Below are 25,803 nucleotides of genomic sequence, written 5' to 3'. Positions count from 1 at the left end.
GGTCATACATGTCTGTTGCCTACCTCTAACATGTGGAAGGTTCAGTATGGATTTGTGCCAATATAGAAAGATTTCAAGCCCTCAAATATAGGCTATTTTGGTTTATTTTCATTTATTTTGGTTTAATTTTCAAGAAAAGTGGTCGCATGAAAACACCATAACATGTTTGCAGTCGTACCCTATGCTGATATATGTAGATGGATACAGCCGGGTTACTCCTTATCCCATTTTGCGGTTACATTTTGTCATCTGCCTAACTTATGTTTCCATGTTAATATTCACAATCTTCTCTTATTTGGGATCTTGGGGGTCATGCTGATGATGATCATGGATGAAAACATGTCCTCGATCAGGATATGTGCCTGCCTGTAAACAGTTTAGACTGCCCCCACAGACGAATGACTGAGCTGTCGGACGTCTGTGTCCAGACACAGTGACTCAGTGCAGCCAGGAGAGAGAGAGTGACACAGAGGAGAGGCTGGAGGAGAGGCGACCAAGGGGTACGTGGGTGGAGGAAACGAGACACCGCTCAGGGAAGTGCCTGCCTGGACTATAGAGCCGGACTGATGACATCACCACACGGGGAGCATCCAAAAGTATAATACGCCCTTGCCCTCCATCTCAACAAGCAGATATTCCGCTAAACACACTGAGCGTATTGTGTCTCACATGCAGTGGTTCTAAACACACTGAGCGTATTGTGTCTCACATGCAGTGGTTCTAAACACACTGAGCGTATTGTGTCTCACATGCAGTGGTTCTCAACGTGGGCCTCGTGGGACCACCAGGGCTCATTGAGGGGGTTCCAGAGGGTCCCCAGCAATTTGGTGAAGTTCACCGTTTATTCATTTACAAGAAGTTTAACACAATTAAGAGAATGTAGAAGAATAACTGTATTGATTATAATTTCACTGTTATATCTTTACCTACAGTACAACATTGAATTGGAATGGACAAAATCATGTAGTCTAACAATAACAAATATTCTCAGATTTGGGTGCGAGACACAAAATCTCAACAAATTAGGGTCCATGTTCCTAATGTGGATTAAATGAGCTGTCCAATATGAAAAAGCTTGAGTCTCCTATGCACAGCACAGTGTGGTGCACACAAAGAGCAGATGGATATAGTCTGGTTAACAAACACTCTAAAAGCCAATAAGAGTAAGACCTTGAGCCACTTGGCCTGCTGTTGGTTTGGACCTGAAGCTTGAAGCATATTGTGAATGTTTGCCATTAGTGGAATAAATAGACATGACATGGGTGTAAAGGCACTCTCTGTCTCTCTTTAAGTGGGGGGGGATTTCTGCATTTTCTGCTCTCCCCGCGGGCTTTCAATTGATTCTCAGCTCTAAAACAACTCAACTTCAGCATGCAGCCCATCACAATACCGCTCATATAGGAGCCAGAGCAAGGTGATCTGCAAAACAGCTGCTTCCAGTTCCCCCAAATCCCTCTGGTTTTCCCCTTCCCTCTGAAGTCCGACACACACACCATGAGAGCCCGGGTCCATCACATTGTGTGGAGCCCCTGTGGAGCGCGGGCCTGGGAGCTAAGTGGGCTTTTGGGTGGCTTGTCTGCGCTTTAGACGGATCATAGCGTGACTCGGGAACAAAGAGGGAGGTACGAACCCGATATCCCCGCCGTGTCACGCAAACAGCCGCTTCTTTCACACTCTGTCGGTGCTGCTCGCCTCCTTCTCACTTTGACTTCACCGACGCCCCCGCGCACGCCCACTCAGACGCCCCAGGACCCCGCCCCCCAGGACCCCGCCCCCCCTTCACCCTAAACCTGACCCTCTGCCCGGGAGGGACATATTTGGTGAGCTCAGGTCATTACGGTGTGACGCATCCACAGGGCTCTACTTACACTTTCATTGTCTCTGTCCTCCAGCAGGCTGAGGCTCTGTGGCAGCAGTATTATTAGCTTGACATACTATGAACAATATGCACTTTACCCCTGAGGGTACATGCACTTTAGCTTTAGCTGGCTTGTACCAAAAAAAACTCTACTGGATTGCCCATTCACTGGAAATTAAATAATCGAAAGGGTGATACAATACTATACATTGTATTTTATTAAGTGATTCCACTTCGCCAATGTGCTATAAAATACTTGATGTTGAATGTTGAAATAACTCCTCTGCTGTAACTGTGTTTCAGCAACAACAACAACAAATCTAATTTGAATTTCAGTTTTCACGCTGCTAACTCTGCAACGGCCAAAACTCAACTGCTCTTTCTTTCTCTCCCCTTCCGTAGATGTGAAGAAGGACTGGTCGGACCACGCTCTGTGGTGGGAGAAGAAGAAGACGTGGCTGTTGAAGACCCACTGGACGCTGGACAAATACGGCATCCAGGCCGATGCCAGGCTGCTGTTCACGCCGCAGCACAAGCTCCTGCGCCTCCAGCTGCCCAACATGAAGCACATGAAGGTCAAGGTGAACTTCTCCGACCGCGTGTTCAAGGCCGTCTCCGACATCTGCAAAACCTTCAGTAAGTGGAGCACGCGGCGGGACGCTTTTACAAGCAGGCGGGTAGGGCGGGCATTCTTATGTTCCCTGGAGAGGTGAAAAGCAGTCAGGAAGCAAATGTGAGATGTGTGACTGATTTGTAATGAGCTGTAGGAATTAAAATCGTTTCGGTGTAGAATGGAGGGCCGAATCCAAAGGTTTCCCACATTTCGGAGGCAATCTAAGCGCTTTCTTTTAATACTATTTTTGGAAACCTTCTGAATGTGCAAACCCAGCTAGTCATGTCCTTTTTCACATGTTCTTATCCCTAGCCATTTGTTGTGTTTATTCGAGCTCTGCATGCTGGAGTCACCTCTCCTGACCGCTGTTAGTTCTGGAGACAGTCTGGAGGCAAGTCGTTGGCACCCAGGCACCGCGCAGTTCTGTTTAGTAAATGTGGATTATCAGTCTGACTCAGCCTCATAACACAGGCACATGCGAAAAGTACAAATTGACATAAATACTCTCACTCTCTCTCGTTTACCTCCAACTGTCCCTTCAACCAATATCAAAGCATCCAAATGTAACTGTCCACCCTGGCCTGTGTAGCACCCAGGGGTCATACACCATCCACTATCGATATCTTCCATCACTGGCACCACGCCAGAGACGTGTCAAAGGTCACACACCGGAGCCTGATGACCCCTGACCCTGGAACGCCCACTTTTCCCAGCCTCAACCCTTGGCTCCAGACCTCGCCCCTTAGTCACTGTCTCCAGCAGGGCTCGCAGATTTTTGAGAAACCCCCATATAAATCCTTCCATCAGGCAGCGGTCAGGACATATAAATCCTTCCATCAGGCAGCGGTCAGGACACCTGTTGGGTCTTTGTCATTGGCCTGTGTTCAGAAGGCAGGAGCATGGGGCTCCAGTGGCAGCTTTCCTGTTTTTATTGGCCTGTACAGGTAGCGCTTTGCCTTGTTTTTAATTTGGCAGGAATGCTACTTAAATGTTGTTTTTCCGAAGGTTAAAGAGACCCACAAAGCAGTTCTGTGAAATGAAGAGAACAAATAGCACATTTAATGGAGTATAAATACACATACACAGGTTGTTTTTGAAATGGGAGGCAGGGTACAGGCCAGCAGCCCTTCTATCAGTCTCAACCAGTCCTAGTTAGGAATGTGTCTACTGCTTCTGTAATGTGTCTACTGCTTCTGTAATCAATCTATTTGAGCTCCACACAAATTCAGGACAAATTGCTTTTGGCTGACTTGGCGCGTGCCAGGACGTCACAAGATGACTTACGGTGGCTGTGCAGGGCCATGCAGTGTGACGTGCCTCTGCTGTGGTATTTACCTCCCTGCACAATATCGTTGCTTTCGGGAAGTAGAATCTCTTATACCGGATGGTGGGAAAAAGTCCTAACTGGAACTGGAAGCTATGACAGCTGCCTTTGCGGATTTACAGCTGGCCTGGCCTGGAAGTATTTAATTTTTCCTTATCTGGAAAACTTTACAATTTTCTGTGCATATTTTCTGCTGACTGCCTGGGAGCTGCAGAGCCCAGAGAAGGGGACAGGATGAGACAAGGCCTGTCCAACTGGCCTTCGCTCCAGACAGAGAAGAGGGAGGGGGGGGTATTAGGAGACAGCAACAGAGAGAGAGAGAGAAGAGACTGGATTTTCCTTTCAGCGATGATTATTAGAATGATTTATTTTGGAGGAGTTTTTTGCTCTGGGCCGTCCAGTCAGTCGGCCACACAGAAGCTGTTCCAAAACAAGTTCTAAGTTCAGTCCGCCATTGTAGTAGTTAGCCATCTTATCCCCTCCTCCTCTTTACTTCTTTCTCCCATTCCAGTAGACACTGTTTCAGAATAACAAACATTCACATATGAATGTGTGCAATGTTCACATATGTATTGAATTCACATTTTATTTCTCCCTGTCGCTCTCACACAACTACAACCTTGACAGTGAGTGTCCCATACATAAGCAGAGCCTATACCACTCCCAAGTTCTATGTATCAAACCAATTAGCCCTGCTGTACTTCTCCCATGTCCGAGGCAGCTGCAGTCCCAGGCAGAAACGAGCCATCTGGTCCTGGCTGGCTGGGGAGGAAGAGACTTCAACAAAAGGCCAATGTACTGTACTGGTTGAAATAACTCTGCTCTTTGAACTCTGCATTGCTTATTTGGCGTGTCACACACACAGATAGTGAAGCAAGGCATGAGTGATTTTCTGCTTTTAGTTATAAGAGCATATTTTTCTGAGAATTCTCAGAAAATATCTCAAGTATGTGTGCTTTTTGCAGTCCAAAGAATTTCTCTGCTATGGTGCCAGCTGAAATACTGTAGAAGGGCCCCATGAAATATTTATGCTGTACAAAAGGCGAGTATGCAGTTGTGAAATTGCAGAAATGGCACTGGTTGGGTTGGCATTGGCTCAGGTTGTCTGAAAGTTTGGTTTGTCCAGCAAAGAGTCACATTAGACCGGGCAAGCTTGTCTCGTCTAGACTCTACCACCTGGACTTGCTTCAGCGCCTCAAATGCAATTGTGTGCACTAAACACACGCGCACACACACACACACACACACACACACACACACACACACACACACACACACACACACACACACACACACACACACACACACACACAATACTCCTCATCCTGCTGTTGACTGTCTTACTCTTCCTGTGAAGAGGACAGGAAATGTAGTCTTCACCAATGACTAACACATGACTGTGGAGCTGGGGGCCTGAGGTAGTTAGACTGCTTCTCTCAGCAACACACTAAACACTACTTATGACTAACAACAGTCAGGCTGTCCCACTTAAGCACTGTGTCTGGTTTAGTAAGGAGGACTCTGACTCCTTTGCTAGCATGTCTTGTTTTCCCCTGATTCTCTGGAATATGTAGGAGAGTTGACAGGAAGCGCTGTAACCTGTGGCATTAGTAATCTCTGCTCTGAATATGTCACTGGTCACTGGCATGTCCGGCACAAAGGAGGGGGATGGATAAGTGGCCAGACGAGGGTGACAGTTGAGAGGCTGAGCTGCAGTGAGGGGTTTGGTCAGGGGGGGTGCTCTGTCCTGGCTTAGTTTGTGCACGACTGCACGTTGCTTCATCGTTTTGGACCGGTTGGTTTATGGCCCATCAACCTGGGGTCTGTTTGACTGGCCCAAGTGTCCTGGCCACTGTTGTCATAAAACAGGGGGAGTGTGCTTTGCCAAATTAAAGTGTGTTCTTCTCTTTTTCGATTGGCCTTTTAGCACCTTTCAGTTCGAGTGGGGAGGAGATGCAATACAGCCTGTTGCATTGAACTTTAGCAGCAAGTCATCAAGGTGCTTTTAAGATGAGGGTTCAGTACTCAGTGCTTGAGATAACAAGTGTGTTGCCATTGTAGGAAAGTTACAGCCAAGGAAATGCACAGGAGAATCATGGCTGAAGTTTGCATGAAACGAGGTAAAAGCTCACCTGGAGTCTCTAGTAGTCCATGTATAATGCAATAAATGCATTATTATAGCATAATATGGATAGTGGCAGCAGACGTCTCTACACTGAATAGTCAGGGTAATGTGACACACGACATATACATGTGAGTATTTACTTATTTTGTTCATGCTAAACCTAATCCAGTTATTCTTGCAATCAGAATAGGAGCAAAGTCGCATTATTTGTTTGCATGTAAATGTAGCTACTAGCTAGAGTGAAATCCGAAACTTAGCTCATACTATAAAGTATATCTCTTTTGATTGGATCTGCCATTTGCCATGAACATCAACTATGATAGCCATGCCTTTGGGTTCAGACAAAGAATGGATTGAAAGTGTGAGCTTAACATTGATCTCAATGGTAAATGCTGGCCATTTGAAACCAACAATAAAAACTTGTAGACTAGATTTTCTCGTTCATGATCATACTCTGGTGGTTGCAGCAATACTGTCATCCAGGGCTCTATCAACTCTTTCACTCTTGACTTTTGGTTTCTTATAATCTTGCTGATCTAGGAATGTAAGTTTTTTTGCATAAGCTATGAAACCTTGAGACTGAGACTATATGTTAGTAATGTCTCAGTCGCTGCAGTCTTATTCAATCCACCCTGGGACCAGGTCGTGATTGATTGCTCCAGTGTATTAGCTGATCAGTCAGGCTCGCAGCCCAGTGAGCAGCTCTTTCTAACACTCATCTAGAGGGTAAAATCTCCTTTTCTTTTCTTTTCTTTTCTCACCATGTAGGGTCTCTATCTTTTTAGAATGTAAACCATATACAGTTGGAATATGACGGTGTGTGTGATTCTTCTGTGGCCGGCCTTACTCACTCCAGTGAATCATGCGTTCCAAGGAGTAGACCTAGCAGGCCTAGCAGGCCCACTGGCCCCGACCGAGCCTGCTTACTACCACAGGTATGGATGCTGGAAGATGGGGGCCTTATTGTGCAGCTGTCATGTCTGCTCATGGAAATCAACAGAGCTTTTGTAAGCCCTTCCACCATCGCTCGCCCCTCCCTCTTCTGTCACTACCTAGTGAGCGTAAGAGCTGTTTCATCCACCAGATCCTACTTGGTAAATTATCACTACTACAATGCAACGTCAGTGTTTATAGAAATTTAATTTAAACTCTTGCTTGTTTGAGAAATCCTTGTGGACATTTGGATTGTCACCTTAGCCTGTCTTGGTTTTCTTTTCTCTTCCATCCTCTACCATTCCATATGCTAGTTAGCTTTGACATGGTATTCCCATCATGTCTACTACTCCTGCGCTCCTTTCATGTGGGTGAGGGATAGAGAGTATCTGCCAATGTATTCACCTCATCTACCCACCCACTTCCCACCTCCTGTTTTTCAGATCATCAGGTGTAGGGATTCAGCAGTAGGGCCTAAAATATTGGTGGATTTGTGATACTAGGCATCTCATGCGCTACGTGTGCTCGATTCCTAGGCTCGCCCGCTGCGTAGCCTTGCCCGCCCTCCAGCTCGCCGAGCTGGCCCTGCAGCTCGCATACACAGCATCATTGTGACATCACAATGCTGGGACTTTATGACATCAGACACAGAGACACATTGCCCACATGCTTCCTTTTATATATACATAGATTAGGCCTTTTCCAAATGACATTACATTACATTATGTCATTTACTGTAGCAGATGCTTTTATCCATTCCAAAGCAACTTACAATAGTACATTTTGTGTCAACAATATTTTGGTATCTGCTCTTTCTCCACTGATAAGCTTGTCACAATGGATTTAAGCACATTAGCACAATGACGCATGTTTATTCTTCACATTTACCTTTAAGAAGAAAGACTTCTGAATCTGAACAAAATCTGTCTTAGATTTCTGCTCTCAAATTTGATTTACAGAGGGTTAATAATACAGAATTTTGTTGGGTCGTTGGCTGATATTTTCCTTATGGATAAGTTCCTGGTGTTGACATTATGAGGTAATAGGAATGAATGATGGAAGCGACTTGGTTGTTTGACATCGTAGTAAAATCTCACATGCCACTGCGATGCCTCACCAGGAGACGCAGGCAGGCGTAGCCACATACACACACACACACGGCCAGAACACACTTGACGGGTCCTCTCCTCGCACCGCGCAGCAGGGCTAAAGCCAGGCAGCACGCCTGCACTCACATGGCTGTATAAGGGCACAGGACCTGGGCTTCACTGCTACAGCAGAGAGAGAGAGAGAGAGAGAGAGAGAGATAGAGCATGGGGATGGAGGGAGGCAGAGAGAGAGAGAGAGAGAGAGAGAGTGAGCTCCCATCTGGTAGTTCTTAAAACCCCTGGAATGCTTTTGCTTTAGTAACACAAACTAAACAAACATTCTGGCCAAGCCAAGAAGTTCTGTCTCCCCCTAAGGGTTCAAACTCCTCCACGCTCTCCTTCCTACTCTCTCTTACTGTACAATCTCCTACTCAGTCTAAAGGTCCTTACACACCGGGAGCATTTCTTTCGTGCGATTAATTCGCACATCAATAATATTTTCGAACTTATATCAGTGAATGCAACCGTGCATACCAACGGCGAAGTTTTGCTGAGCATTATTGTGGTGTTTATTTCTTCGATTTTCCAGAAATTTGCGTCCGACGTATACCCATCTGTTGCTGTGATTGACAGGTGGGTCAAAATTTGCATTGCAATTTCATGCTGTATATTCGCATCGCTCTTTGTGTGTAACAGCCTTAAAACACCCTATCTTTGAAAAATTCGGGGAGATGGTTCACTTGCGAGAAGAGATTTATATGAGAAAATGAGAATTGTACAACTCCTCTGCAGGTGACATTAATGAAACAATAATATAATAATAGTCCTCAAATATCAGCTGCCTCCCCAGTTTATATGGAATCCTAGAGCAGACAAGAGCAAATCCAGCTGAGGATGCAGCTGTGCTTCTAGACTCCATCATCTATTCTAGTCTGATACGTCCTGGCTGCCTCAGCCCACTGCATCAGAACCATCCCAAGCCAGTCTAACACGTCCTGGCTGCCTCAGCCCACTGCATCAGAACCATCCCAAACCAGTCTAACACGTCCTGGCTGCCTCAGCCCACTGCATCAGAACCATCCCAAACCAGTCTAACACGTCCTGGCTGCCTCAGCCCACTGCATCAGAACCATCCCAAACCAGTCTAACACGTCCTGGCTGCCTCAGCCCACTGCATCAGAACCATCCCAAGCCAGTCTAACACGTCCTGGCTGCCTCAGCCCACTGCATCAGAACCATCCCAAACCAGTCTAACACGTCCTGGCTGCCTCAGCCCACTGCATCAGAACCATCCCAAACCAGTCTAACACGTCCTGGCTGCCTCAGCCCACTGCATCAGAACCATCCCAAACCAGTCTAACACGTCCTGGCTGCCTCAGCCCACTGCATCAGAACCATCCCAAACCAGTCTAACACGTCCTGGCTGCCTCAGCCCACTGCATCAGAACCATCCCAAACCAGTCTAACACGTCCTGGCTGCCTCAGCCCACTGCATCAGAACCATCCCAAGCCAGTCTAACACGTCCTGGCTTCCTCAGCCCACTGCATCAGAACCATCCCAAACCAGTCTAACACGTCCTGGCTGCCTCAGCCCACTGCATCAGAACCATCCCAAACCAGTCTAACACGTCCTGGCTGCCTCAGCCCACTGCATCAGAACCGTCCCACGCCCATCCTAAAACGTCATGGCTGCCGCGGTGCTGAGTGATGGTTCTCCAGCCTCCCCCGGTCTGAGAGAGAGGAGAGAAGCTGGGGGAAGGCTGCTCTGTTTTAGTCATCATCGTGTGTGTGTGTGTGTGTGTGTGTGTGTGTGTGTGTGTCTTCCTGTCTGACTGGGATCGCACACGTACACAGGATATGATTATTTCATTTGTAGTATCATCTTCAAGGATCGATTGGTGCTGTTTTCACAAAGGCTGCCACATTAGTCACCGACAGCTACCAAATACTGCATGGCTTTCTGTGTATGACAGGGTTAGACAGAGAGGGTCTTTCTGTGTATGACAGGGTTAGACAGAGAGGGTCTTTCTGTGTATGACAGGGTTAGACAGAGAGGGTCTTTCTGTCTCATGTGGGGATCACATTTGGAGCGAGATTTGTTGGGGCCCTGAGAAAAGGGATTTGCAATTTTCCACCCCTCTTGTGCACAGCTGTTTACAATCCTCCTCTGTCCCCCTACTGTCTTTACGGCTTTTTTCTTTCTTCCTTTCTTTCTTATTCCATATTCACTCCTGTCACAGATTCTACACGTTGTCTGTGCGCTTGGGCCCAGGTTCAGTGGTTTATTTCAAGCCTGTAGTTGAAAGAATACAAATTATGACTTTAGTGACAGAGTGACACAAGATCTGCCCCATCTTGGGGTCTGGGTTGGCCGTAGTCGTGTTGCTAGGCAAGGTTGTGTTTGTGTGACATCAAATGAACTCGGGTCTCTCTCTCTCTCTGTCTCCTTCCCTCCAGATATCCGCCACCCAGAAGAGCTATCTCTACTGCGTAAGCCCCGTGATCCTAAGAAGAAGAAGAAAAAGTTGGAGGAGGCAGAGGAGGAGGCTATGGAGCTGGATGGTCCTCTGTTAACCCCTGGATCAGGTGAGCTGACGGATGGGAACACCTAAGTTACATGGAGATGTAGCACCTGTAGATACCTGTCGGTTGCACATTACCAGCAGAGATCATCCTCACGACTTCAACTCCCCTTTTCCCGGTTTGCTCTGTTTCAAGCTACCACAGTTATGGCCTGTTACTGATAGAGCAAACGTCTGCACATACAGTATACAGTATAAGTTTGTCCAAAGATTTCAAAAAGGTTAGGTTCTGAACCAAATCCAGCTAATTTAGGAAGTGTTTTTTTCCCCCTTTTTCCCCACTTTTACTTTTTCTTTACTGATTGAGTGTAAAGAGAATTGGTTTACAGACCTGTTCACTTTATGCAGTCACGTTTTTGCTTTGCTAATTGTGCAGTAGTGTGTTATATTGTCTGTATTTCATTGTGAAATGTAATGATTTGTTTCCCCTCAGCAGCAGGTTGAATAGCAGGTTCCACTGGCTCCCATGGAGCATCTTTCCTATTCTCCCTTTTTTTCTTGTTCTTTTTCAGTTGCACTTGTGGTTGGAAAACCACTATGATAACTGTAGATTGCTGCACCCTGTTTCTAGTGACCAAATATGAATGTGTGAGTTTGAGGCCAGCGTGGGATCTCCAGACCTGACTCCCTGCTCCTTGGCAGGGAGGACGAGGAATGGTTGAGATTCCACACATAGTTGGTCACGCTGCCATTTTAAAGCCAAACCAGGCTACACGACAGCAGCTTAACTAGCCCTCCCTTCTCCTCCTATCCTATCCTAAACCAGGCTACATGACAGCAGCTTAACTAGCCCTCCCTTCTCCTCCTATCCTATCCCAAACCAGGCTACATGACAGCAGCTTAACTAGCCCTCCCTTCTCCTCCTATCCTATCCCAAACCAGGCTACATGACAGCAGCTTAACTAGCCCTCCCTTCTCCTCCTATCCTATCCCAAACCAGGCTACATGACAGCAGCTTAACTAGCCCTCCCTTCTCCTCCTATCCTATCCCAAACCAGGCTACATGACAGCAGCTTAACTAGCCCTCCCTTCTCCTCCTATCCTATCCCAAACCAGGCTACATGACAGCAGCTTAACTAGCCCTCCCTTCTCCTCCTATCCTATCCTAAACCAGGCTACATGACAGCAGCTTAACTAGCCCTCCATTCTCCTCCTATCCTATCCCAAACCAGGCTACATGACAGCAGCTTAACTAGCCCTCCCTTCTCCTCCTATCCTATCCCAAACCAGGCTACATGACAGCAGCTTAACTAGCCCTCCATTCTCCTCCTATCCTATCCCAAACCAGGCTACATGACAGCAGCTTAACTAGCCCTCCATTCTCCTCCTATCCTATCCCAAACCAGGCTACATGACAGCAGCTTAACTAGCCCTCCCTTCTCCTCCTATCCTATCCCAAACCAGGCTACATGACAGCAGCTTAACTAGCCCTCCATTCTCCTCCTATCCTATCCCAAACCAGGCTACATGACAGCAGCTTAACTAGCCCTCCATTCTCCTCCTATCCTATCCCAAACCAGGCTACATGACAGCAGCTTAACTAGCCCTCCCTTGAGTCCCTTCTCCTCCTATCCTATCCCAAACCAGGCTACATGACAGCAGCTTAACTAGCCCTCCATTCTCCTCCTATCCTATCCTAAACCAGGCTACATGACAGCAGCTTAACTAGCCCTCCCTTGAGTCCCTTCTCCTCCTATCCTATCCCAAACCAGGCTACATGACAGCAGCTTAACTAGCCCTCCATTCTCCTCCTATCCTATCCTAAACCAGGCTACATGACAGCAGCTTAACTAGCCCTCCCTTCTCCTCCTATCCTATCCCAAACCAGGCTACATGACAGCAGCTTAACTAGCCCTCCCTTCTCCTCCTATCCTATCCCATACCAGGCTACATGACAGCAGCTTAACTAGCCCTCCCTTCTCCTCCTATCCTATCCCAAACCAGGCTACATGACAGCAGCTTAACTAGCCCTCCCTTCTCCTCCTATCCTATCCTAAACCAGGCTACATGACAGCAGCTTAACTAGTCCTCCCTTCTCCTCCTATCCTATCCTAAACCAGGCTACATGACAGCAGCTTAACTAGCCCTCCCTTCTCCTCCTATCCTATCCCAAACCAGGCTACATGACAGCAGCTTAACTAGTCCTCCCTTCTCCTCCTATCCTATCCCATACCAGGCTACATGACAGCAGCTTAACTAGCCCTCCCTTCTCCTCCTATCCTATCCCAAACCAGGCTACATGACAGCAGCTTAACTAGCCCTCCCTTCTCCTCCTATCCTATCCCAAACCAGGCTACATGACAGCAGCTTAACTAGTCCTCCCTTCTCCTCCTATCCTATCCCATACCAGGCTACATGACAGCAGCTTAACTAGCCCTCCCTTCTCCTCCTATCCTATCCCAAACCAGGCATGACAGTAGTCAGTACATTTACATGCACAGTTAAGTCGAGCTATGGTTATAGCTTGATTAGGCTATTTACTCTGACTACTGTCAGAGTATACTAGTATACACGCACGGGTGGGAAATCGATTTTTTGATGGAATCATGTTGCCTCCGCTACGATAGGTGGCGATATGCAGTCTTTCCCCGCAGGCTCCGCCAATTCTAACAATAATTCTAATCTCTTAATAATGCAGTTATTTCATTAAAAAATATTATATAATTATACAAACTTTTCCCCTCAAAACTATCACTTCTGTCCCATATAATAGTGTGGTAGTGTGTTCATGTTGAGAGACGCTGGGCCCTTTGTGTATTTTAGTGATAGGACATTGTTTTGCTGTGTTCTGTGTTTATGTGGTCGAGCGAGGTTGTGTTTATGTGGAGAGAGAGAGCGCTGATAAACCGTTCAAACGCAGGGATGGTCACATAACACAAAACTGCCCCTTGTGAGCTCAATACAGTTGAAACTAAGATAAACTAAAAAATCATTTTTCTAGACAGATTTAGCTACTACATCAACGAACTTCAAATTTACCTTTAGCTAATCACTCCCGGGCCGCTAACATTTTTTACACGCTGTTCGACTTCCGGGTCAAACAACGTTCTGATCGCCTCGTCCAGTTCCAGTCTGACTGGCCTGTATACATGCAGGGGTAAATCGACTCCCAATCACATTATCTGGGTGTGTTAGTCGGACTTTTATAACTTCGATTTCAGTCGAGCTAACATGTTTACATGCATTTCAAAAGTCCGGTTTTAGGCGGACTAACGCAATAATTTGATTTTTTTCAAGTGCATGTAAACGTACTGTAAACTAGCCCTCCCTTCTCCTCCTATCCTATCCCAAACCAGGCTACACGACAGCAGTGAAACTATCCCTCCCAGGTATGGCACGGTGGCTCAGTGGTTAGCACTGTTGCCTCACAGCAAGAAGGTCCCGGGTTCAAACCCCGGTCCGTCCCAGGTCCTTTCTGTTTGGAGTTTGCATGTTCTCCCCGTGTTCGTGTGGGATTTCTCTCGGTGCTCCGGTTTCCTCCCACCACCAAAAGACATGTATGTTAGGGTTAAGACTCCTGTCAGTGTCCCTGACCAAGTCAATGGCAAAATAACTGGAGTTGGTCCCCGGGCGCTGCACTGCGGCTGCCCACTGCAGCTGCCCACTGCGGCTGCCCACTGCGGCTGCCCACTGCGGCTGCCCACTGCTGCTAGTTCTAGGAAGGTTCCTAGTAGAGGATGGGTCAAATGCAGAGGATGAATTTCCCCATGGGGATAAATAAAGGATAACGTAACGTAATGTATAACGTAACTCCCTTCTCCTCCTATCCTATCCCAAACCAGGCTACAGTTAAACTAGCCCTCCCTTCTCCTCCTATCCTATCCCAAACCAGGCTACAGTTAAACTAGCCCTCCCTTCTCCTCCTATCCTCCCTCCCTCTCTCGCTCCCTCTGCCAGTGACGAGAGAGCTGCAGCCATGTGAGCAGAGAGGAGCAGAACAGAACAGGCCATGCCGCTGTCTCACAGTTGGCATTAACCAAAACGGCGAACACTTTAAGACGGGCTGAATGAGTCTAATTGTCTGGTTTGAGAGCGTTGCCTTTCCTGCCCTGCCCTGACCTGACCTGGTCTATCCACTAGACTAGATCCTTGGACTTGCCCAATACACACTGTACATGCACACACTGATTTGTGAGGGAGAGTACTATCTCAGTTCTCGTAGATGAAGAAGTGCACTCCCAAACAGATTATGTATCTATACGTGTCTGTGTCAGTAAATAATAGGACGCAGTAACTTTTCAATTATAGACAGTCCCTGTTTATTTGTGGAACCAGCGCATGATAATCACACCCAGTGTTGCATCATTACATTTCTTCAAGGGTGTTGCTTTGCTAGTGCCTCTGAGTCTCTGCGCCTGCTTTCCCTTGATGTAGATGTAAAGTTTTTACCATCATCATTTCACTGCTTAAACACACACACACACACACACACACACACACACACACACACACACAGGTTTGGTCCCAGCGGGTGACTGTGGTCACACTACATTGGTAGAAAGGAACATAGTATCAAGGAGAATGTGCAGAATGTGTTTGCCTTATCTCTGTGTCTCTTGCACACACATGTACACGCAGACATGCACGCACAGACGCACACACATGTACACGCAGACTTGCACGCACAGACACACACACATGTACACGCAGACATGCACGCACAGACACACACACATGTACACGCAGACATGCACGCACAGACACACACACATGTACACGCAGACATGCACGCACAGACACACACACACTCCTCCTGCCCTTCCTCCTATCAGGTCACATGCTACAGTCAGAGTGTGCATTTCATGGCCAAGTTGGAAGGAGTTATTCCGTCCCTTGTGGGGAAGGGCCGGCCTCTTTAGCCTATGTCTCCTGATAGGGATCACAAGGGCCAGCCTCTGCAGGGAGGCAGGGATGTAATCAGCACACACATCAGCAGATCAACCAGAGCCACGGCCCTCTCTCCTCTCCTGTGCACTCCATGAGGAGAGAGAGAGGGGGCCCAGAGGGTCACCAAAGGCCTGAGCCACTAACTTCATTATAGGGCTTAATCCATTCATAAATATACTGTATGTTCTGATATTCTTTCTCCCCTGGTTTGCTCCCAATTCCCTTTGCATAATCAAGGCCCTTTGCTCGACACTGTAATTGAGAATTTCTCTGTAATTGGCCGTCCGGATAGTGCAGTGGTAGATTCCCTGCATACCAACACAAGGGTCGCAGGTTCAAGCCCCCGTGTTACCTCCGGCTTGGTCGGGCATCCGTACAGCACATTGGCCGTGTGTGCGGGTGGGAAGCCGGATTAAGGGTATGTGCACTAGTGCCTCCTCTGGTCGGGCGGGCAACTGGGGAAATGGATGATCCTCCCATGCGCTACGTCCTGCCGGTGAAAGTCCTCGCTGCCGAAAAGAAGCGGCTGGCGACTGCACATATATTGGAGGAAGCAGGTGCTAGTCTACAACTCTCCCCAGATCGCCAGAGGGGTAGGAGCAATGACCGGAACTGCAGAAGGAATTGGCCAAGGACAATTGGGGAGAAAACAGAGGGAAAATCTGAAAAATAATTTCTAATTGAATTTGACCACTCTGGTTAACTAAAACAGTGAATAAATCATTGATTAAATAGTCAGTAATCAATCAATAAAGTAATCAATAATTGATTAATTACCTTTTTATAGTAGTTCACACGTTTGTGTGAACTACCGGTACATGTCTGAACATCATGTTCAGTGAAGTAGGCAATGACCTCTGAAACGAAGGACAATGGGTATGGATGCTCAAGACTAAGATCATAAAGAGAGCGTGAGGTGTCTTTTTTAAGACTGACCTCAACAATCTTTTTCCAAACCCAAACCTCTCCCTCCATCTTTATGTGAGCCCCTTGTCTGTCTACACACGTATCCAACAACACCCACACAATCTGTGTTATGTTATGTTTCAGCTGTTGCAGTGACTCAGATTCATGCTCGTGATGTCGGCTCATTTGGGTCCCACCGGGCTGAGCAAGTCTACAGTCCCTGTTTGTATTGAATGATCTTTCCTGTCAGCATGGAGACTGGCATGCCTTGGACGTCCAGTACTTCTCATCTGTGCTGCAGTATATCTGCAGGGCTGGGTCACGTTGACCGATGCCTTGCCTGGGTTTTCAATCAGTCATCAGTCAGGCGTGTTGGAGTATGAATGTCTGGGTGGAAACGAGCATCACTGGTTATGCCCGGGTGAGCTCCCTCTGCAGAGAGGCGAAACTGAGTCATCTACTCTTGAGGCTCCCCATGGAAAGGCCATGGATCTCCTCATTCTTGTATTTCCCTATTTGTCTTTTTCTCCTCTCTGTCTCCCCCCTGTCCTTTGTAGAGTTTTCACTATCTTTAATCTGTCCACCTGATGTTTTTTGTTGCCATTTCCAGTGCTTTTGTCCACTCCGTCCCTGTCTTTCTTTCTCTTATTCTTTCTCTTTCCATCCTAGCCTCTGAGATAATATACATCGGACCTGTCAAAGGTAAGCTCTCCTCTTCCTCTGTCCCTTACTCTTCTGCACTGCTTCCGCCCCTCCTCCCTATCCTTCACCCCCACAGCTGGAGTGCTCAGGTCACCTGACAAGCCATAACCATTGGAACTACTGTAGCAGCCGAGTCACCTGACTGCTCTCTCAGAGGAAGTCAGCTGATTCGGGTGGTCACATGATAAGGGCTTTGCCTCCTATTAGAATTCGGCTCAAAGCTCACTCTTTCTTAAAGCTATTCCAGGTCTGCTGCTCACTATGCCTGTTGACTGTTTTGTAGGACAGCTGATCACTGTTTTAGCTCCCAGGATCCCCAAAGTGTTGCTAGAGGAAGCTTTATTATGTCCGGTGTACACAGATATGCTATTAGATGTTCTGGATGATGCTGTTCTAAGTACCATTGTAATAGTTCAGAAGTCTGAAAGGTGATCCTGCCTATTGGTCTGTAATTGTATTTTATCTACACACCTCAACCAACAGCCCACACACAAACTGTGTGTAAAGCTACATACACAAGAGACACTTTCATTGATAATAATGTCAGAGTTTACATCTATTCTACAGCATAGGGTGGTCTAGCTCCCTCCATCTAAACCCTCCATCTAGTCTTGCAGCCCAGGGTGGTCTACATCTCAATAGTCTACATCTAGGCTCACAGCCCAGGATGGTCTACAGCTAGTCTCACAGCCCAGGGTGGTCTACATCTAGTCTCACAGCCCAGGGTGGTCTAGCTCCTCCATCTAAACCCTTCATCTAGTCACAGCCCAGGATGGTCTACATCTAGTCTCACAGCCCAGGGTGGTCTACATCTAGTCTCACAGCCCAGGGTGGTCTACATCTAGTCTCACAGCCCAGGGTGGTCTAGCTCCCCCATCTAAACCCTGCACAAGTTCTCAATGTGGGAGGATTAGGGAGTCGAGGCATGTTAACATTCTTGATGCCTTTTAGCCTAGGTTGGAGAGTCAGTCAACAGGATGGAGGATGCCTGGTTGTGTTTTTACTGGGCTTTCACTATATACATGATCTCTCTCCCTCCTTCTCTCTCTCTCTCTCCCTCCTCTCTCTCCCTCCCTCTCTCTCTCTCTCCTTCTCTCTGGATATTTGGGATTCTTCAGGAGACCCTATGGGAGATGGGAGTACTCTCCCTGACCTAATGAACTCCACATTGGGGGAAAACCTTGAAAGAACCACTAAATAACACCCACCCCCACGAGGGAGGGGTGGCCATATCCTGCACCCAGTTCTCATGACCTCGGCACACACAAACACAAACCAAGCCCGCTTCCTGGTTTAGAAGAGTTTTAGAGGTTTATCCAGTGTTTCTTCTTGACCTAGGCTCTACAGAGGGAGAGAGGGACTGCAGAGTATGGGGCCAAAGAACACAAGGCCAGCCAACAGGAAATAGAAACCACTTCACTTTGGTGGCTTGCTTATTTTTGCATGTAGAGCCAAAACACTCAGATCATAGATGGAAAAACAGAAAGACAAATACACATACAGATCAGCAGTCAACATATTTAGAGACTTCATTATTGAAGTTTTAAATTAAAAGTTGGGTAATTGTTTTCCAGCCCTGTAACACCTCTCATCCTCCTCCCATATCCTTGCGCTCCCCCTCTCCTCTCTGTGGCTCGTTGTGCAGTAGTTTGCTGTGTGCGATGCATTCCTGCAGGTTTTCTGACTGTGAGTAAGTGGGTGGCCCTGATGTTGTTGTGCATCATCTGCATGCTGACTCGCATCAGTCCCGCCAACAGCGGGAGGACCTAGTTGAAGCCACTCATCCGCAAAGTGCTGGCTGGTAGTCACATGTGTTGTTGACCGCTAGTTGGCCTGGCTACAGTAGGCTGCAAGTGTGTGTGTGCTCTTGCGAAAAATATTCACCATTTCCCCCCCAGATGCTTGTTTTGATTATGTATTTGTGAATGTGCACACTTTTGCAATTAAATGGGATATTCCGTGAGATTATTTGGCTGTCAGTATAAGACGTAGATATCACAAAGGATATGATTATTGTGTGTATGTTTTCCTCTTTGAACTTCAGTCCACTACAAGTGTCTAACTGATGACTCTGTCTTTACAGGCAGCATCTACTCCAGCCCAGGCTTGTACAGTAAGACCATGACCCCCACCTATGACTCCAGGGACGGTAGCCCCCTGTCGCCCACCTCCGCCTGGTTTGGGGACAGCCCCCTGTCCGAGGGCAACCCCAGCATCCTCGCTGTCAGCCAGCCAATCTCCTCACCAGACATCCTGGTCAAACTATACAAGCCCCAGTCGCTCCTGGACAAAGCCAAAATCAACCAGGGGTGAGTTCAACTTTGCGTAGTGCTGTGGTGGTTTGGCAGAATTACCCATTGTCGGAAATACTATGGTGAATTGTAGCATATTTTAGGGCTGATCAAAAAAATTGCAAAGACCAGGTGTACTAAATCATGGTCATATTTCCCGTCTATGCAGGTGGTTGGACTCATCCAGGTCTCTGATGGAGCAGGACGTGAAGGAGAATGAGGTGCTCCTGCTGAGGTTTAAATACCACAGTTTCTTTGACCTCAACCCTAAGGTACGCCACTTCTTCATCAGCTTCACAGTAACACTAAGGTACGCCACTTCACAGTAGGCAGCTTCAGCGCCCCCTGTCTCTTTGCCTACAATACTAAAGCAGCACAGCAATTTTACAGTACAAATGGAATCACATTTGTGCTGTCAAGATTTGGGCAAACAATATTTTCAAAATGATTTAGCCTACAGTATATGTACCAGATGGGTGATGATATGACAATATATTGAGTTTCAAATATAAACCTCCACAGTAAATAATTTGAAAGTCAACTTACTGTATTTCTGTCATTGACAACTTACCTGGCACTATTTGAATGGTCATGATGTCGTAAACCCCACCAACCCCAGCTAACTGTTTCACCCAAGTTTGCTGCTGTGTGTGTGTGTGTGTGTGTGTGTGTGTGTGTGTGTGTGTGTGTGTGTGTGTGTGTGTGTGTGTGTGTGTACGTGTGTGATCCCAGTCAGACAGGAAGACACACACACACACACACACACACACACACACACACACACACACAGGGAGAGAGTCTGTTTGTGCAATATTTGTTTGTCTGATAACATAACTGTTAGTTCCCCTCCTCTACAGTATGATGCCATCCGGGTGAACCAGCTCTATGAACAGTCCAAGTGGGCCATTCTGCTGGAGGAGATCGAGTGCACAGAGGAGGAAATGATGATGTTTGCTGCCCTGCAGGTAAGGAGGTGTGTGTGTGTGTGTGTGTGTGTGTGTGTGTGTGTGTGAGTGAGAGAGAGAGAGAGAAAGAGAGAGAGAGAGTGCGCGCACATGTGTGTGTGTGTGTGTGTGTGTGAGAGAGAGAGAGTGCACGTGTGTGTGTGTGTGTGTGTGTGTGTGTGTGTGTGTGTGTGTGTGTGTGTGTGTGAGAGAGAGAGATCAGAGTGCGTGCACGTGTGTGTGTGTGTGTGTGTGTGTGTGTGTGTGCCTGGTTCAGTATTGCTTTGTCAGGGTCTGAAGTTTGAAGACGTGCAGATCTCTTCTCATTGGGCACGTTGCCTTCTCAACCACAAGCTAATGAATTGGACGGGCTTTCAGCCCAGAGCTGAGCCATATGGCTGCATGTCTCTTCTCTTCTGCTGCCGCATGCACACTCAAACTTGGCTGTTGTACTTTGTTGCAGAATGAGCTAATAAGGGTATTATCACCCATACTCCCACTGGGCTCCTCAGTACCACAGCACCACCACTAGGCTTTTGAAGAGAATGTCCCTCATAAATGATTCATTGCTGTTATTTTCAAGACATTCATTCACTTGTCCCAGACTTGTTGATAAAACATTCTAATATTCCCAACATAAAATTCTCTCAATAAGGTTTGTACCAAGCCTATTACAGTATTAGCTTTAGCGTACAGAGTAATTGTAGTAGACCACGCTGCTCTTGCGGCACCTTGTTACAGCCACTCATACAGCAAGACTGCTAACATTACAAGACTCCAGACACCTTGTGGAGCCTTTCAAGAGCTGGTCTGGTCTGGACTTTACAGCCAGCGGTGCTTCTTCTCTATGAGCAGTGTAAAGAAAGAGCCAGAGGAGGAAGAGAGAGGCTGAGTGTAGAATAGATTTATAGGAAGAGGAAGAGAGGCTGAGTGTAGAATAGATTTATAGGAGGAAGAGAGAGGCTGAGTGTAGAATAGATTTATAGGAGGAGGAAGAGAGGCTGAGTGTAGAATAGATTTATAGGAGGAGGAAGAGAGAGGCTGAGTGTAGAATAGATTTATAGGAGGAGGAAGAGAGAGGCTGAGTGTAGAATAGATTTATAGGAGGAGGAAGAGAGGCTGAGTGTAGAATAGATTTATAGGAGGAGGAAGAGAGGCTGAGTGTAGAATAGATTTATAGGAGGAAGAGAGAGGCTGAGTGTAGAATAGATTTATAGGAGGAGGAAGAGAGAGGCTGAGTGTAGAATAGATTTATAGGAGGAGGAAGAGAGGCTGAGTGTAGAATAGATTTATAGGAGGAGGAAGAGAGGCTGAGTGTAGAATAGATTTATAGGAGGAGGAAGAGAGGCTGAGTGTAGAATAGATTTATAGGAGGAGGAAGAGAGGCTGAGTGTAGAATAGATTTATAGGAGGAGGAAGAGAGGCTGAGTGTAGAATAGATTTATAGGAGGAGGAAGAGAGAGGCTGAGTGTAGAATAGATTTATAGGAGGAGGAAGAGAGGCTGAGTGTAGAATAGATTTATAGGAGGAGGAAGAGAGGCTGAGTGTAGAATAGATTTATAGGAGGAGGAAGAGAGAGGCTGAGTGTAGAATAGATTTATAGGAGGAGGAAGAGAGAGGCTGAGTGTAGAATAGATTTATAGGAGGAGGAAGAGAGAGGCTGAGTGTAGAATAGATTTATAGGAGGAGGAAGAGAGGCTGAGTGTAGAATAGATTTATAGGAGGAGGAAGAGAGAGGCTGAGTGTAGAATAGATTTATAGGAGGAGGAAGAGAGGCTGAGTGTAGAATAGATTTATAGGAGGAGGAAGAGAGGCTGAGTGTAGAATAGATTTATAGGAGGAGGAAGAGAGAGGCTGAGTGTAGAATAGATTTATAGGAGGAGGAAGAGAGAGGCTGAGTGTAGAATAGATTTATAGGAGGAGGAAGAGAGGCTGAGTGTAGAATAGATTTATAGGAGGAGGAAGAGAGAGGCTGAGTGTAGAATAGATTTATAGGAGGAGGAAGAGAGAGGCTGAGTGTAGAATAGATTTATAGGAGGAGGAAGAGAGGCTGAGTGTAGAATAGATTTATAGGAGGAGGAAGAGAGGCTGAGTGTAGAATAGATTTATAGGAGGAGGAAGAGAGAGGCTGAGTGTAGAATAGATTTATAGGAGGAGGAAGAGAGAGGCTGAGTGTAGAATAGATTTATAGGAGGAGGAAGAGAGAGGCTGAGTGTAGAATAGATTTATAGGAGGAGGAAGAGAGAGGCTGAGTGTAGAATAGATTTATAGGAGGAGGAAGAGAGAGGCTGAGTGTAGAATAGATTTATAGGAGGAGGAAGAGAGAGGCTGAGTGTAGAATAGATTTATAGGAGGAGGAAGAGAGGCTGAGTGTAGAATAGATTTATAGGAGGAGGAAGAGAGGCTGAGTGTAGAATAGATTTATAGGAGGAGGAAGAGAGGCTGAGTGTAGAATAGATTTATAGGAGGAGGAAGAGAGGCTGAGTGTAGAATAGATTTATAGGAGGAAGAGAGGCTGAGTGTAGAATAGATTTATAGGAGGAGGAAGAGAGGCTGAGTGTAGAATAGATTTATAGGAGGAGGAAGAGAGGCTGAGTGTAGAATAGATTTATAGGAGGAGGAAGAGAGAGGCTGAGTGTAGAATAGATTTATAGGAGGAGGAAGAGAGGCTGAGTGTAGAATAGATTTATAGGAGGAGGAAGAGAGAGGCTGAGTGTAGAATAGATTTATAGGAGGAGGAAGAGAGAGGCTGAGTGTAGAATAGATTTATAGGAGGAGGAAGAAGAGAGAGGCTGAGTGTAGAATAGATTTATAGGAGGAGGAAGAGAGGCTGAGTGTAGAATAGATTTATAGGAGGAGGAAGAGAGAGGCTGAGTGTAGAATAGATTTATAGGAGGAGGAAGAGAGAGGCTGAGTGTAGAATAGATTTATAGGAGGAGGAAGAGAGAGGCTGAGTGTAGAATAGATTTATAGGAGGAGGAAGAGAGAGGCTGAGTGTAGAATAGATTTATAGGAGGAGGAAGAAGAGAGAGGCTGAGTGTAGAATAGATTTATAGGAGGAGGAAGAGAGGCTGAGTGTAGAATAGATTTATAGGAGGAGGAAGAGAGAGGCTGAGTGTAGAATAGATTTATAGGAGGAGGAAGAGAGAGGCTGAGTGTAGAATAGATTTATAGGAGGAGGAAGAGAGAGGCTGAGTGTAGAATAGATTTATAGGGGAATGAAGGAAGTGAGATGGATGTGATCCCCTTTTGCCCCCTCGGGTTGCCCCCTTAGTCTGAGGGGTGGTGCCCCTGCTATTTCCGAGCCTAATAAAGCATGGGTGCCAAGACCTGAGGACGCCACCCTGTCCTCACCCCCGGGGTAATTATAGAGCATCTTGGGCCACAGGACGGAGGGCCTCCTCTCAGACCACCCACCCCAGCCAGACCTGCTCCCATCCCTCTAAAAGCCCTCTGACACTGTGAGGTGTGAGGTGTGTTTCATCACACTGCTTAGAATTACACTTAACGGGTTTCCTCTTACTCTCCTCGGAGAAGGGATGCTAATGCGATCGGCGTGTTTAGACTGCAGGCTAGTCTGTCGCTACCTGTCTGTTAGCACCGTGCTACCTCTCTTACTATGTTTCAGCTGGATAGTATGAGCTTAAGATTTATGGGTAAGGTTTCACTGACGAGGATCGTACACGGCGTGCAGTGGGTTGAGCTTCACAGAGGGAGCCGGCTATAGAGTGTGGATAGAACAGTCTAAATAAAGACACCAGCGATTGTCCACTTCCCGTAGCTGGCTGACTAGTGTTAGCATGCTATCACCTGGATGTGTCAACTTGGCGACACATAGGAATTAGCGAGCGATTAGCTCACAGTGTCGAGAACAGTAATCGGCATCATAAACCTGCCCAGAAAAGATACTCAGGGCACAGCTGGTCAGTCAGTGTACTTTGTACTTTACACACACACACACACACACACACACACACACACACACACATACATACACAGCAAGTTTAAAAAACTGTCACTAGAGCATAGTCAGAGGCCTTTGTCCCACATTCTGTAACATTAGTTGGCTATAACGTCATCTCTCTTTCTCTGTCTCTCTCTTTCTCTCACTCGCTCTGTCTGTCTCTCTCTCCCTCCCTCGACAGCTGTTCATTCATGTTTAGGGGGGGTTGGGGAAGGGTTGACATTATAAATACCATTTGTCAACAAGTTGTATTTAGTGTTGGTGACTCACGCTAGGGGGAAACCATGGTCAGCCAGGCTTTTGGTAATGGTCCCATCCCGACCAGTTGAGTGGGTATTTCCATTGTTATGAGACAACGTACAGTCGCTTATTACCCCATCCTACTGCCCAAGTCTCACATAATCCCATGTGTGACAGCCACACCCTCCCACTCATTTCCCTTCGTAAATCGTCGGCTTCCACAGCCCTCATCCTGAAACTAGTGTCTCTGATTCAGACTTATAGACATCATTTTCTCACAAGTAAACAATATCTGCTTTTCATCTTGTTTTACATGGTGCGCAGTATGCACTGGCAGCACTTGCTAACATAGATGCCAAACAGGTCTTAAAGTATTTATTTGGCAATTATCACAGACAAATTCAGGTTTATAAGGAAATGTTGGGCGTTTGTGCACCAGTAGCATGCATAGCAGGATGCTTTATAGAAATCAGCAAAACTGTTGACAAAGGTGTTGGAACAGCTAACAGTTGCCAGCAGACTGTATCTCCATACACCTTGTGCTGTAGTGAAAGACCGTCCTGTAACTGGAAGATGACAGGTTTGATTTCCGTAACAACTCATATCAACTCGCATTAGATTCAGAGGTGTTCCCCATAGTTGCCTCTGTTCTCTGACACCTCTGGTGAAATGAATACCTGTGGGTCTCACTCTCAAATGGATATGAGAAGAAAAATACACACTCTTAAATGACTCTGTTTAACAAGGTTGCTGTGCAGCGTCGGGAAGTCTGGAAACATGTGGAAAATGAATGTGATCATTGCTTGACCTTGAAAAGTTTTGGAATTGGACAAAATTGTGGAAAATGATGGATAAATACTGCTGGTCAATCCTATGTCACAGTCACAAATGACTGCACCTTGTATGTAATTGTAAACCAAATGTCATTTACAGTATCATGCAATATAACGTGTTAGTTCTTGTGCTATAGAGATATGGTGTAGTGTAGTCATTTGACCAATCACAATGTTATTGAACAACATCTTGCTATTTACTCAGTCTCCAAATGGAAACACGTGTAGAAAAACCCTGCTGTAATAATATGGCAAGTTTAGTGCTAAAACAAATAGGCAAATAGGCGTAACTTGGCACCTTACCTTTCTCTTCCTCAGTACCACATCAACAAGCTGTCGATCATGTCTTCAGACAACCACATGAATAACAGTGAGAGGGAGGTGGACGAGGTGGATGCAGCTCTGTCAGACCTGGAGATTACCTTGGAGGGAGGAAAGACATCCAACACACTGGTATGACAACACTTTATCCTAATATTCACTACAGCAAATACTTTGTTATCGAGTTAGGGA

At 46.5% G+C, this 25,803-nt stretch overlaps 1 protein-coding gene across 2 annotated transcripts in view; it reads left to right on the top strand.

Moving 5' to 3' along the window:
- fermt2 (FERM domain containing kindlin 2) overlaps positions 1-25,803 on the top strand; it is a gene marked incomplete at its 5' end in the record, with an annotated part of 69,333 nt that overhangs the window by 31,016 nt on the left and 12,514 nt on the right. The window contains 7 exons of one of the 2 annotated variants that reach the window (XM_083634063.1): positions 2,261-2,494; positions 10,399-10,527; positions 16,986-17,018; positions 19,102-19,327; positions 19,479-19,581; positions 20,167-20,274; positions 25,609-25,743. In XM_083634063.1, coding sequence (XP_083490189.1) covers positions 2,261-2,494; positions 10,399-10,527; positions 16,986-17,018; positions 19,102-19,327; positions 19,479-19,581; positions 20,167-20,274; positions 25,609-25,743 — 968 coding nt within the window. The remainder of the gene's footprint in view (positions 1-2,260; positions 2,495-10,398; positions 10,528-16,985; positions 17,019-19,101; positions 19,328-19,478; positions 19,582-20,166; positions 20,275-25,608; positions 25,744-25,803) is intronic. The other variant, XM_083634064.1, reaches the window with a different exon arrangement.

This window comes from Poromitra crassiceps (genome assembly GCF_964638095.1).
Source record: "Poromitra crassiceps genome assembly, chromosome: 3".
In the NCBI taxonomy this organism is placed as follows: Eukaryota; Metazoa; Chordata; class Actinopteri; order Beryciformes; family Melamphaidae; genus Poromitra; species Poromitra crassiceps.
Note: the sequence above shows the minus strand (reverse complement) of the source record. Positions and strands in the feature narration are given on the sequence as shown.